Genomic DNA, 14666 nt, shown 5'->3' on the forward strand with positions numbered 1-14666 from the left:
TCAGCATTCTATCTGTAGATTCATCCGTGTTACTGCATGTGGCAAGGGTTTTTCTTGTTGCTGTGTATTGTTCAAACGCATGAATACACCAAAATTCATCCATTCTCTTCTTCATGAATATTTGTTTCTAGTTTTTGGCTATTATGAATATACTGCTAGGGACATCCTATTGCACTATGTGTCTTTGGCTTCACAGTGGCATGCAGGTCTGCTGGGTATAGGAGCAGGAAGGTCACAGGGGGCTCATAAATTCAGCTTTGTTGTGTCTTGCCAAACCTCCCCAAACTGGCTGGACCAATCTACATCCCCACTAACTTGTATGAAAGTTCTGGTTACCATGCATGCTTACCAAAGTTTGATGTTAGTTTTTTTTGTTTGATTTTAATTTTAGCCATTCTGGGATAGATGTGTAGTGGCCATCTCACTGTTTTATTTTGTATTTCTCTGATGATGGGTGATTTTGTGTGCTCATTGGTCATTTGGATATCCTTGTTTACTAAGCGCTTGTTCAGAGGTTAAACAAAGCAAATGGATGTTTGCACATATTTTTATTTTCAGGTTGCGCCTTGCATAAAAAGGTAGATAAAATCCATTCCATTTCATGCCAGTGAAGCAAATGAGGCTCCTGAAAATGTGTTCACCCCATTAGTAAGCCTCAGCTGATTAAAAGCGGTCATGGGTTTTGCGGCTTTTACTAATAAGGCAGACATACTTTGCTATTCATTCCTGAACAAAAATGAAGTATGGATCAATTAAATTGTGAATTTTTGTAATTAATTTACAACTTTTTTTGGTAATTATTTTTCAAAACTGACCCCCCACAAGCGTGGGGACATGGCACATAACCCAAGCCATGCCAATGAGATTCCTTTCTTACAGAGCAGCTGCGAGACAGACATGAGGATGCTGACAACTGTGTTCTATGCCACCTGGAGGATTTGGAGGATGAGATTAACGTAGAAACAAATGTAAAGAGATATTGGGTGGGAGAAGGTGTGGGAAGGAAGGAAAGAGAAGAGGGAAAGAGACCTGAAGCTATTTGAGTCCATGGCTTCAAGTGACCCTGAGGTTAGCGTCATCCCTGCTTTTCCATGGTTTGGTTATGAGGCAATAAATCCTCCTCTTGTTGCTTAAGAAAAGTTTGAGCTAAGTTTCTTTCACTTACAACCAATATACATCCTTTTAAGGTAAGAACTGTGTCTTATCTCTATGTCCTCAGACCTAGTATAGTGCTTACCACAGATTAAATACTTAATAAAATGTGGGTTAAATAATGTTAAATTTTTTGCTTAGCAATTTTTAATTGAAATTAGCTTTGAAAATTGATACGGTTACTTTTCTAACAGGATATAACATTTTCAAGAGAAGCAGCAATATTTAGCTAAGGATTCAACAGAAGTTAAACGTTTACACAGAGCACCCAATTCTTTGACCCATATTTACGACTTCTACCACTTTGACTGCATAGGCTATAAAGCGACAGAGGAAAGAAGAGTGCTGTGATAGGCAGCTGCTCAATCTGGCCCAAAGGGCGAGCTGTGCCCTCCCCAAGCTGCAGAAGTTCCATACATCAAAGGACGAGGATGAAAATACTTTTCATTAAACTTTGGTGTTGTACTTCTTCCTTTCTTCTTACCTAGACATGATAAATCACTAAGGGAAGCAGACAAAAATCAACTTAGCTTATTTCCTCTTCTAACATTTTTAACTTGAACTTAAACAGTAAGTTCTCTGTTCAATTATGAAGAAAAAAAATTGAAAAATATGTATACAATTCTGGAACTACACCAAAATGTCTAACAGGCAAGTATAACTAAGAGTTGTTTGTTTTTAGCTCTCAAGGAATAGTCTCCCTCTCTTTATAACAAGTAAGTTTATTGTTTCACTTTTGCAGATAATTTTAAAGAAACATTATACACAGAAGTAGAAAACTTCCTGTATGTGTCCATATACTTGTTTGTTTTTTAGATAAGAAAAAGATTCTCACTATTCATAGGTTAACGTTCTCATTCTAAACTTTCTGTGTCAATATATTTAAGAATATCATTTTAACTACTCAATTACATGGATATAATAATTAGCACACTAAATATTTAGAATGTTCTTAATTTTCCAATATTATAAACTACACTCTGATGTAACATCCTTACAGCTAAAGCTTTGTTCATACTCTTAATTATTTCCTTAAGATCTATTTCCAGAAATGGAATTTCTGGATATTGCTTTTATGACTTGGTTCTGCCTTGATAGGTGTGGTTTAGAGAGTTGAATATTTTTCATTCTCATTTTTTCCTCTTCTCTTTCCTGCATCGTGTTAATGCTTAACCACTGAACTTGAACTTATTCTCTTCCTGAAAAGACTGAATCAATTTCTAATTAATATGAGCTAGAGACACAAAGATACATCTTAAAATAGAAAAAAAAAGCAAAACAAGAATAATAAAGGCCAAGAATTCAGTATCTTGAAATGGAGTCCCAAATTGTAAGAATCTATAATTTTTGAAATGTTTTTATCATCCCCAGCACCAGAACTAGCCACCACTGACAGTAAATCACCAGATTCTCACCTTCAGAAATGCTGGAGTCATGGAACATGGTTTCAAAAGCTTGATGTGTTTCAGCAAAAGAGGGCCTGTCGGCAGGGCTCCACTTCCAGCCTATGTAACAAAAGAAGAACAGTATTAAAATAGCTTCTTGCAGGAATTAAATATTCAGGGGCACCCTGATGGTGAGTTCCATGCATTAGGTCACATGCTTGTTTAAAGCAGAGTTACAGCAAGTTCACAATGATAGTGAGGCAGCTGTTTCTTAGTTCCAGACTCAGAGGTGTGATGAACCCACTTCCTAGGGCCACTCCTTCTATGTAGCCTCAGCTCCTATTCCCTCTACTATAGGATGGAGAAGGGTGGGGAGATGGTTTAGAAAATGACAAGTTTTCTTCCAATGGAAAAATGAAAAGTAGTAAAACCTGTCTTTAAACTCACTCTTATAATCAGTTGTACACATTTGGAAACGTAACAGTATATCAGAAAGGTGGAGCTTGGAATTCACATTTGACAAAGACAGGGCAGTAGGCAACACCAACGCTCAATGGGAAAATAACAAGACATATTCAAACACACTGCAGTTTAATTCACTACTCACCTTCCTACTTTCTCATCTTTAAGAAGTCAGATGCTTTTGTTTATTCATCACAGAACTCAATTTCATGCATTCTCCATAGTCTTTAACAATCATCATTTTGTGTAGCTGAAAGCAGCCCTCCCCTACCTAATCTCCAAACCCAATTTCTTATTATCCTATTATATATGCAAATGTTTGTGGAAAATTGGGTGAATATTTGGGCCACAGAGAATGACTCTTCGGATTCCAATAAGACTCATTGGTACAGCATACGATATCCCAACTGGCTGATCAATGACTAACTCTATGTCATGAGGCTGGACACAATCTTAAAACACTGAGAGGAAAAATGTTTTCAATTTTGTTAATCATCCTGAATTGCTCACTTAAACCTTCAAAATTAAAATATGCAAAAATACTCACATGCTCTCATAAGTTCATACACCTTAGGGGGACATCCTTCAGGCTGTTCCATTCGATATCCTTTTTCCAGTAGATCATAGACCTGAGACAGGTCAATACCTGGATATGGTGACATTCCATATGTAGCAATTTCCCACAAGAGCACCCCAAAAGCTGCAAAAGGGATGAAAAAAAAAGAGCTTTATATTTCTTCTGATTTATTATTTATTTTATACCATTAGGTAACTTCTCTTTCAAATTGTGGGTAACATTCACACTATTACAACATTAGTATACTCTTATAATTCTTACAACATGACTTGTTCTTTGAAGATATCTTCCACAGGAACACTTCACTGAAGGAACACTTCACTTTAAAGACAGTTTTCTTTAAATTTCCCAATTTTTATTTGGATTTCCTTTACTTCAATGAGGGAAAATAAACTATGACCATATAAGAAGTCTGGGACATAAGCAAACTATTCTTAGAGCAATTTATGATCCATTTAATGAATTTCACAATTTTTAAGTCAGCTAATACTAGAGGAATAATATAAAAATGGACTCATTTAAAATCAGATAAAATTTGCATGTGAAAAAAGAATTTGCTTGATTTTCTCACAGGTTATTCCTGAGTTTGAGATTTCTGGTAAAATATGCCCTAGAATCCTCAACTATTTCTGCTGGCCCACAATCCAAACTTCTAGACTTGTTCTTTCCTCCGAGTCTCTACTAAATCATATTTCTTTTCAGGGCAGTAGAAACAAGATCAGTTACAAGGACAAATTCTAGATGAAACTTCATCATGCCTTCCTTGAAAAGAGGTTTCTACTCTGTGTCACAGTGCTCTAGAAACAAGCAATAAAGTCTAATGTGGAAAACAGGGAGCTTCACAGAGAGGATCATTAGAACTTCAGTGCAATATAATACCTAGACTGTAAGTGCTCTGAAGGCAGGGACTTTTTTTACTTTTTTCTTTACAACTTCTTTCTACGGTAAGTGCCTTGCAGATAGTAATGCCTGGCAGATAGTAAATATTTAATAAATGCTTGCTGAATGACTGAAGAAGGATGGGTGTAAAGGCAAAGGATACTGATCATATAAAAGAGAACCTCTAAAGAATTAAGCATTTACTTATAAAGAAAATGACAAAACACAGAAAAATGTCCCTTCCAACCTTACCCCAGACGTCAGATTTAATTGAGAAGGTATTGTAGGCAAGACTCTCTGGTGCTGTCCATTTAATAGGAAATTTGGCTCCAGCATGAGCAGTATAGGTGTCTCCAGTCATCAATCGACTCAAGCCAAAGTCAGCCACTTTTACCACATGGTTTTCTCCCACCAGGCAGTTACGAGCTGCAAGATCTCTGTGGGAAAGAGAAGCCAAATGTGATTCCAATCGGATGGTTCTGGAAAATGGTCATGAATGCTCTGTTATTGGTTCTTTGTGCTACAAGCAGAGTTGATAAGTAACTGTTGACAGATACGGTATTTTATGAAAATCGCTGACATGGTAGAAAGCCACTAATTATACATCACTTGTAGAGTACTCATCAAGAGGCGGTTATGTGATGCCACAATAAAGCAGGCTTCAGAAAACGGGTTCCTATTTGTAAGTACAGTGGGATAGGTTTCAGAGGTGAGTAACAGATGCTCTTCTACAAGGTTTCAAGTTCTTTACTAAGACAGAAAGCTATTTTTAAACCTAAGCCGCTAGATGGAGCAAAAAGATCTTGGATATAGTCTTGGGCAAAATAAACAGCTTTCTGTTCTGAGAACAGCAAAGGCCCTGCATTAATACTTTAATCAGAATACACAGTAGGTTTATAGGAAATGACATTACAATGGTCCCTGTGAAAGAGAAGATTACTTTCCTGAGTTATCTGAAAATTTCTGGGAAGGTTCTCATATTCTTTCCTTTATCTGCATGTCAGGCAAGGCAGCTTCATGGTTAATCACAGGCGATCATCAGGTTTTACACACCTATGGATGAAATTCTTCTTCTCTAAATACTCCATTGCAGAAGAGATCTGAGTGGCCATGTAAAGCAGTACAACTGCAGTCACCTCTTCTCGGTTGCATTCTCGGAGATAATCAAGCAAGTTCCCATAAGGCATGTATTCAGTCACAATGTAAAATGGTGGCTCCAAAGTACATACACCTGATAGTTCAAATAGAGCTTGCTTTATTAGTATATATTCAAACACTCCAAACCACTTTGGCAAGAAAAATGGACAATTTTTAAAGTCTAGTTCAGCAGTAATCTTTTCCTTTCTTGCCATGTCATTCTCTGAAAATAATGCAGCAAAGTTAAGAAGCTGGCTCATAGGAAGTCTCTACTTCCATTGATATCACACTCTGGAAATTCACATGCATTTTGAGTATGTGCCTGTTTGAGCAAAAGCAGAGTTACTTGTATTAATTCCATAAGGGGTCAGGACTATCGATACTTCTAGAGTTCTGTACATGCCCACAATTCCCGTCCTCAACTGCATGCTAACAGTGTTTATCTAAAAGTAATAGCAATTGTGCATATGTTGAAGGCTATGTGAGCCCAGACTGTAATAATGCTTTTTAAAAAGATTATAACTGTTTCCATAGTTAAGGATTTCACTAATACATGGAGGACTCCTTGTAAAAAACCAAAAGAAACTACTTCCTTTGGGATAGTTTGGTGCAATGAACACCCGAAGAAACTGGCCCTATTTTTAAAAGGGCAATGGTTTCAGTCAAAGGTTTCTCTGTGATCTGAACAGGTGAGAAGCCAGTCTATCACAGCACAGCACTTTCTGCTTATAAAGGTAAACTGATGGGTGGTCACAATTTTTCATCTTAGTCCTTTGCTTAATACCTCTTCATGACTATGATAAAAGAAGGACTTTAATCATAGTCCTTTGCTTAATGCCTCTTTATTTTGCAAAAAAATCTGGGACAGTTTTTGGTTTAGTATCATTTTGAATGATTCTGAACTTTGGTCTGGGGCAATTACCATAAGCTGGGCAGTTTTATACATTGCAATCAATCCAGGTCACGTTTGTTGGGTAATTTTTAAACACAGAGACTGCTGATTAAAACAACAACCATTTATTGAAATAGATTTGTACTAGGAGCTTCCAGCATGGTGATTCAAAAGGAGGATTTGGAGATAACAGGGGATTGGGGGACAAGTATCTTTGAAGAAACCTATGGTTCAGGCAAGCGTCCTCACCTAATAGTTGTACCAGATTAGGATGCTTGATTTCCTTCATCACTGCAGCTTCTTTTAGGAATTCCTCCACCTCCATAGTATCTTCCTGGAAAGGGGGGAAGATAAGAAAGAAAAAGAGGAAAGGGACAAGCCCCATCTTAATCATTTGAGTCAACTCACAATCCTAAAACTTCAGCTTTAAAAGGTGGTATCTTTTGAATATTTTAGCACTTACTTCAAGAAATTTTATCACAAAATAATATGCTCTATACATGTCCAATTAAGAAAGAAAAATGTGGGCTTCCCAGGTGGCGCAGTGGTTGGGAGTCCGCCTGCCGATGCAGGGGGCACGGGTTCGTGCCCTGGTCCGGGAGGATCCCACGTGCCGCTGAGCGGCTGGGCCCGTGAGCCATGGCCGCTGCGCCTGCGCGTCCGGAGCCTGTGCTCCACAACGGGAGAGGCCGCGGCGGTGAGAGGCCCGCGTACCACAAAAAAAAAGAAAGAAAAATGTCTCCTTGAATTTATTCAATATTTGAAACTGGAGTAAAATTTAGTAGGGTGAGTAAAATTCAGCAATCATGTCCTATCACAAGTGAAACATAAAAGACTTGGATAGATAACTCAGTTCTCTGCTAGTTTACTTCCCTAGATACCTCAAGCCTCTGAAAGAGGAGACAGAACAGTTAGCTGTTTACACATTTGTCTTCCTGACAAATTCCTTAAGGAGCAAAGCATATCTGCAAGGCTGTACATACTGTTTCACACTCAGAACAAGCAGTTAATAAGTGCTTGCAAAAGAACTGAATACTACTCATAGGTGAAGAGCAGTCCTTTCGAGTGACATGCCAGAGCTACTGAGGCACAGGAGAAAATCTTCAGAGAATGGAATGAGTGACAAAACTTGTAATTTGATACCAGGATGCTTAAAGGAGAAAGAGGGTGGCATCAGGAAAAAGATTTCTGTGAATATGAAGAACAAGAAAAAGTGATCTAATCTCATGGAGATGGGAGGAGCAAGCAGCAGGGAGATAAAGGACGAAACAAGACAGTGCCCATGATTCTCCAACAATGCATGAAGAATTCTGTCCAGCAGGGGCTGTTCTGAGGAAGGAAAGCAGCTTGCTTTGCTTTTACAAGTAATAATGTGCTTCTAACCTCCCACCAAGATCTACATCAACAGCCTCCAGAGACAAACCTTCCCCACATGTGGATTTCACTGCATTTCAGTGAATAATCTGCCCCTGCATTGTCAGCAACGGCACCAGGGTTAATCATCACAATTTGCTGATGTGCTTGGCACCAGTGGGTGGAAAGCATTCCAAAGCTAAAGAAGGGCAAGCTGATATGTCCAAGTGATTCAGCACAAAAGAAAAAGAGGCCTGAAAACTGTAATTCTCAGCAACCCACCTTCAATGTTTTCACAGCAACCGTAAGGCTGTATTTCTTCCAGACGCCAACGTAAACCTCTCCATACTGACCACCCCCAAGTTTGTGCTTCATGGTAATATCTGTTCGTTCCATTTCCCATTTGTCATGGATAGGGGACACACCGTAGACTGTAGGCTTATTACACTTGGGTGCTGGGTAGTGTAGTGTTGTTACCAGTCCATCAGCCACTGTGGAGTGATGGTGAACAAGCTCGGCCAAGGTGCTAAAGCGGCTCTCAGCAGTTACATACACCTGGTGAGGAGAGTGGAAAAAAGCTAAACCAACCTAAAAGAGGTCATTATTTCACTGGTCTTAAGATATGAAAATAAGCAGCACTATTCACAATAGCCAAGACATGGAAACAACCTAAATGTCCATTGACAGATGAATGGATAAAGAAAATGTGGTTCCTATATACAATGGAATACTATTTGGCCATAAAAAAAGAACGAAATAATGCCATTTCCAGCAACATGGATGCAGCTAGAGATTATCATACTAAGTGAAGTAAGTCAGAAAGAGAAAAACAAATACCATATGATATCACTTATATGTGGAATCTAAAATATGACATAAATGAACTTATCTCTGAAACAGAAACAGAATCACAGACATAGAGAACAGACTGGTGGTTGGCAAGTGGAGGGGGCTGGGGGAGGGATGGAGTGGGAGGTTGAGGTTAGCAGATGTAAGATTTATATATAGACTGGATAAACAACAAGGTCCTATTGTATAGCAAAGGGAACTACATTCAGTATCTTATGATAAAACATAATGGAAAAGAATATAAAAAAGAATGTCGATATATGTATAACTGAATCACTTTGCTGTACAGCAGAAATTAACACAACATTGTATACCAATTATACTTCAGTTTAAAAAATATCGATTAAAAATATGAAAATAAGGAATTATCTTATTGAGGTAAATGGAAGAATTAAACCATGATGGCAGGGAGAAACAGAACTTCAGTTTAATCTCATTTAAACCACTCTTCCTATGGTTCCTAAAGTAGCTCTAGTCTTGAGGGGGAAAAGCTTCCAAAATCTCTCTCTGGATCGCCAAGATCACTGGTCTTCAAATATTTTTATGCAAAAAGACCACGGAACCCAAATATATAAGATAAAGGAAGAGAAACGCTGATTAAAGTAGGTAAGAGGGGACTGGCTTCCTGTAAAAATTTATGAAATACCACCTCAGAATCTTGCACAGAACATAATCTGAAAAACACTGATTTCAGTTTTTTTGGTAGGGAGAGGGTATTCAAATATCTTATAATTTTTATTTCATTAGGATGTGCTTTTGAGTGTCTAGGCCATTTTACAAAAAGCCACAATTTTATTTCAGAGAGTTGTTAACAAAATAGTAGTTAATTTGTGATAAGCAGCAAGAAGTATAAAGTAAGATAGCAGTCTTTGGGCCTTATCTCCCAAGGGAGCTTGCTTATTTTTTTAAAAAAGAAATTTCTAGTGTATACAGAAGAGTATACAATTAATAAATGGAGAATTGATGATTTCTATAAAGTGAACTCACCCATGTAAACATCTCCCACATGGAGCATTATAATATTACCAGCACCCAGAAGCCTCCCTTGTGCCCTCCCAGCTATTTACCCCTGCAAATGTAACCACTCTGCTGACTTCTAACACCTTAGATTAGCTTTGCCTGCTTGTGAACTATACCTATACCTATACAAATGGTATCACACAATAAGTACTGTTTTGTGCCTGCTTTCTTTCACTCAACCTTTTTTTTGTGATATAATTCATATATAACACCATAAAATTCATGATTTCAAGTGTACAATACAGTGTTTTTCAATATATTCACTGATTGTCCAACCACTACCACTATCTAATTCCCGAACATTTTCATCACCCTACAAAAGAACCACATACCCATTAGCAGTCATTCCCACTCCCCTCATCCCCATCCCCTGGCAATCACTAACCCCTTCCGCTCAGCTTTATGTGTATGAGATTCATCTATGACAGGGGTCAGCAAACTTTTCTAGAGGACCAGATAGTAAATATTTTAGGCTTGTGGCCATAGCGTCTCTGTCATTACTCAAATCTGCCATAATATTGAGAAAGCAGCCGTAGACAATACATAAACAAATGGGTGTATCTGTATTCCAATAAAATTTTATTTACAAAAGTAGGCAGCTGGTGGGTCACAGTTCTTCCTGAGTGTGTGTGTAGCAGTACTATGTTAATTTTGCTGTTGTATGAGATTCCATTTTATGAATATACCACAATGTATTAATTCATTCTACTGTGGTTAGACAGTTGGGTGTTTCTAGTTTCTGACTACAATAAATAATGCTGCTGTGAACATTCTTGTACATGTCTTCTGTACACATATGCACTCATTTCTATTGGGTATACAACCAGGAGTAGATCTGTTGAGTCTCTCTTATATCATTATCTGATTCTATTTGGTTTCATCAAGAAAAAATATGTCTGTAAGATGATGCAAAAGAGAAAGAAAATTAATAATTTACTATCTCCTACTTTTTACCAGCGACTGTTTTATGGAAATTATCTCACTGAATCCTCACAAGAATCCAATAATATGGGATGGGAAACTGAGGCTTAAGTAAGGTCACAACATTAATAAATGATGGAGTTACCCAGCAAACCAGATCTGCTTGCTTTAAAGCCTGTGTGCTTTGCCCCTACTATGCATATCACAAAGAGAGAAAGAGTGGAAGAAACAATTCAATCTAAATTTACTGTTCAACAGAAGAACTGACATAAGCCTATACTTTACCATTTATAAAGTAAAACAGTTCCATTCTAATATGGCCATTTCTATATGGTTGGTCTTTCTAACACATAAACTGCTAAATGACTGATAGAAATATTTATATTAACATACATTAATGATCAACATCAGTCTCAGAAGCCTAAATTCTTACTCGGTAAACTTTCTGGTAGAGATCATTATAACTTTCATAGATACAAGGTTTAATTTATAAATTCTACATAATGTATTGGATGCATATATGCATACTTGTATACTGATGATGATGATAAGTTAACTTATACAGCTGTTTTCTTCATTCTTCACCTTCAAATCTAGCTCATCATTAAACTATTAACATAATACTGTTTTTAATTTCCATTACCATATTCTTTTGAAAAGAGTAAGCTCTCTCTCACAGGCCAAATAGCTCAAACTCACGTCAGTGATTAGTTTATTTCATGTCAGACATAAAAACTATATTCTTTAGTCGTTCTGAATATTGTTTCTAAAGAGCAGCCAGTCCACACCTAGAGGTGGCTGCCAGCCAGTCTTACCTTGCCATCTGTGGTGGTATTGATCCTGTAGTGATACACACGCCCCTCATACCTAAGCGAGATTGACAGCTGCCCAGGGCTGCTCTCACTTTCTCGCACCAGGAAGCTGCCATTGATTAGACTGCTGAGTAGGTACTCTGCTGCACTGCGAGACACAGGTCCATGGTACCAGGAGTGTTTCTCCAGGCTGTTCACTGGGGTGATGTAGTTGCTTGGCACCCAGCCTTGGCCATTCTTAGAGCGAACTTCACTCCACTCACCATTCTGGTTGTAACCAAGGACTCGTAGCTTTTCACCTGGCCAGGAGGTCATTACAGAATGAAAGAAAAGATGTTAAGACTATCTCAAATGGAAGCAGTCTACTGTCAAACTTAAAACTCACTGAAAAATGAGTCAAGAACCCTTAAGCCAACAAAATTTTTAAAAATAATGAAAACTTGGCTGTCACCACAGCCTGACTGATATCTTTAGCTCGTAGCTTAAACAAAAGCAGCATAGTTAAGAGATGGTTTTCTGACATTACCTACAGAGTTTTAAAGGTTTTTAACCAGAAACTCCATGTATGCAACTAAGGTAGCATACAAAGATAAAAAGGTTACTCAAATGTCTGGAAAATGACACAGTCTCACTTCAAAAAAATGAAAGTAATTTTTTCCTCAAAACAGTCTGTCAGGGAATAATGTATCTTATATATGGTCCAGTGTTAACCACAATCAAGGATTAAGGATAAGACATGTAAAATACAAAGTTACTTCTAAATTTCAGTTGGCACAAAGGCTACAAAAACCATCAATGTAAAAAAAACAAAGAACAAAAAGGAACCGACCACAGAGCTTTCAGCAACATTTTCAGAAAGAAAAGTACTTGGAGGTGGAGGTGGGCAGTGAGGACTCCCGAAGCACAATCTTTTCCAGGACTCAAGTTTTAAAACAGTTAGAATTTCCCAATTTCCCTCCCATTCCCCATGATGAATTAATCACCCCTATCAGCTCCTCTCAAATTAGTGTGTGGCAAAGGGAAGCTGAGTCTGAAGTTGGAACACAAGACACAAGTTACTCGGAGTTATCTTTGCTATCAACTTCAATGTTCTTGATCTAATAAAGCTGTGAACATCAACTTTAGGCTCCCCAAACATACACCCTGCCCCTGTACTTGCAGCACAGGCAAAACAGGGAAGGTGAAAGAGGTATCATTAGTGATAAATGATAACTTAAAGAATCCTTATAAGGCCTTAGGCTCCCATATCTGAGAGATGCAAGCCTTCCTACAGAGTTCACATTGACTTCTCAGTGTCAGAAAACAGAAGAAAGCCAGAGCGATCCAAAGCACATGGCTCAGTAGTTATCAGGCAAAGGCTGTTGAGGAAAAACTCAAAATTACTATTCTGGCAGCCATCTAACTTTTTTCAGCGGTCTACAGAAATGTTTGCCATAGGGTAACTTTCTATTAGCCCCTACCACCTCACCCAAGACCCTGGGATGTGAGACACTTCAATGAGAAAAAACATGAGTATATGCATCTGCACACACACACATACAAAAAATATACATACGTATAGGTATATAGTAGTGTATGTGCATGTGGTGGTGGAAGTGCATGTGTACTGATAAATACTCCCCAACCATATCTGCAGGGGAAAAAAAATCTTACTGCTGCCAGAAAAGCTAAATAAGACTTGTCAGTCTGTAGTTTTTCTCCACTACTCTATGAGAATGAGAATTAAAGACTAAGTTCTTTACCAAGTACATTACTGTTGCTTCCTTACAAAGAACTGATAATGACATGTCATCATAATCAGGATACAGTCAAACTCCCTAGGTTTTTGGTTGTTTGTTTTTCTCATTTTAGCAGTTAGGAGGAGAATTTTCCACTCTGGAAGTTTTGAATACCATGGAAATTGACAATGGATATAAACATTGGCCCTATTGCCAGAGGAATCCTGGGAGAACTTTGTTTTTTAATTCAAGAAAAATATCATCTTTGAAGAAGGAACTAAAATAAGTATTGCTATTTTATTTTTAAAATATTTTCTTGTCTTTTAAAATAATAAATTAGCTTTAGCATGACATTGTTTTATATTAATAAGAACCTGGATAAAAACCTGGCATTTCGTAGGTTTTAAAAGAAATCATTGTTGGTCATAAGATAACGGGAATCCCACTTCTTGGGCTGCACACTAGTAGTTGCCATTACTGGTAACTGATGAATCAACAGGCTTTCTTTATCAATGTTTCCTTGGTGACTGAGCTATCTTGGAAAATAACTGACATGAAAATTATATCTAGGAAAGAATGTTCTGAGTCTTCACTTCACCAACTTCTCCACTTAAGCATCTTAAGGTAAAAGAGTGTGTTGTAGCCCAGAGAGACTACCTACCACACAGTATAAAATGCTTTTGACGTCCTTTGTTTTATCCTAAACCTCTGTGTAAAACTTTCCTCCCATCATAAAACACAGCCCCCCACACATGTACAAATACCATTACCAACCAGCTGCCCCCAAAACTACCCAAAATCTTTAAGTAAATTGATGTTAGGAGATAATAACGCGCTTTATTTTTCCTGTACTTTTGAAACCTCCTTGCACATGTACCTCTGGGACATACCTATACCCCAGTTTGAGAAACTCAGTTTTAAGGATTTCTGCTTTTGAAGAATCTGGCTGGATTTTAAAAACTGATGTATATAAAAATTTTATTTAACGGTAAGATTCCTTGAGTGGAGACCTGTCTTCTTAATTGGTATATGCACTCCCATTTAATACCTCATTCTGAACCCTTACAAATAAAAAGAATATGTTCGACAAATAATCATTTAAGTTGCATTTTCATTTAGCTGAAAATTATCCTGAATCTTACTTTTTCCCAGTAGGAAGCTTTCATAAATGCAAAAGACAAGAAAAGCTTAAGCAGATTAGCAATCCAACTCACGTACACAATGAGAATGTCCTATACTATTTCTTTCTCAGAAAAGTTTCACGTTTTCTGTCCTTGTCCAAAAAACCAATAATGGTTGGTTTTACCTGGACATGTTCTCGATGTTCCCTTTGTTAAGAATTTACTACTGAAAATAAACTACTACTCTGTTGAGAGTGTTACTACAATAGAAACCCTTCCTACTAGTCATTTCACTAACTCGTATAAACACAAATGAGTGGTAAGTTGTCTAGGCCAGTGTTACTCAAAGCAGGTCCACAACAAGATGCTTGTGCCAGAATGTGAATCA

The 14666-nt window shown here is 37.6% G+C and overlaps 1 protein-coding gene across 6 annotated transcripts in view; it reads right to left on the reverse strand.

Annotated features, from left to right (window-relative positions):
• The window catches only part of ABL2 (ABL proto-oncogene 2, non-receptor tyrosine kinase), a 120788-nt gene that overhangs the window by 10874 nt on the left and 95248 nt on the right, over positions 1–14666 (reverse strand). For all 6 annotated transcript variants that reach the window (XM_081216083.1, XM_081216081.1, XM_081216082.1 and 3 more), the window contains 7 exons: positions 11443–11738; positions 8120–8392; positions 6734–6818; positions 5509–5686; positions 4708–4892; positions 3547–3699; positions 2568–2657 (listed from right to left, as the gene is read on the reverse strand). In XM_081216083.1, coding sequence (XP_081072209.1) covers positions 2568–2657; positions 3547–3699; positions 4708–4892; positions 5509–5686; positions 6734–6818; positions 8120–8392; positions 11443–11738 — 1260 coding nt within the window. The remainder of the gene's footprint in view (positions 1–2567; positions 2658–3546; positions 3700–4707; positions 4893–5508; positions 5687–6733; positions 6819–8119; positions 8393–11442; positions 11739–14666) is intronic.

Source organism: Mesoplodon bidens (genome assembly GCF_964165515.1).
Source record: "Mesoplodon bidens genome assembly, chromosome: 2".
NCBI classification, from domain to species: domain Eukaryota; kingdom Metazoa; phylum Chordata; class Mammalia; order Artiodactyla; family Ziphiidae; genus Mesoplodon; species Mesoplodon bidens.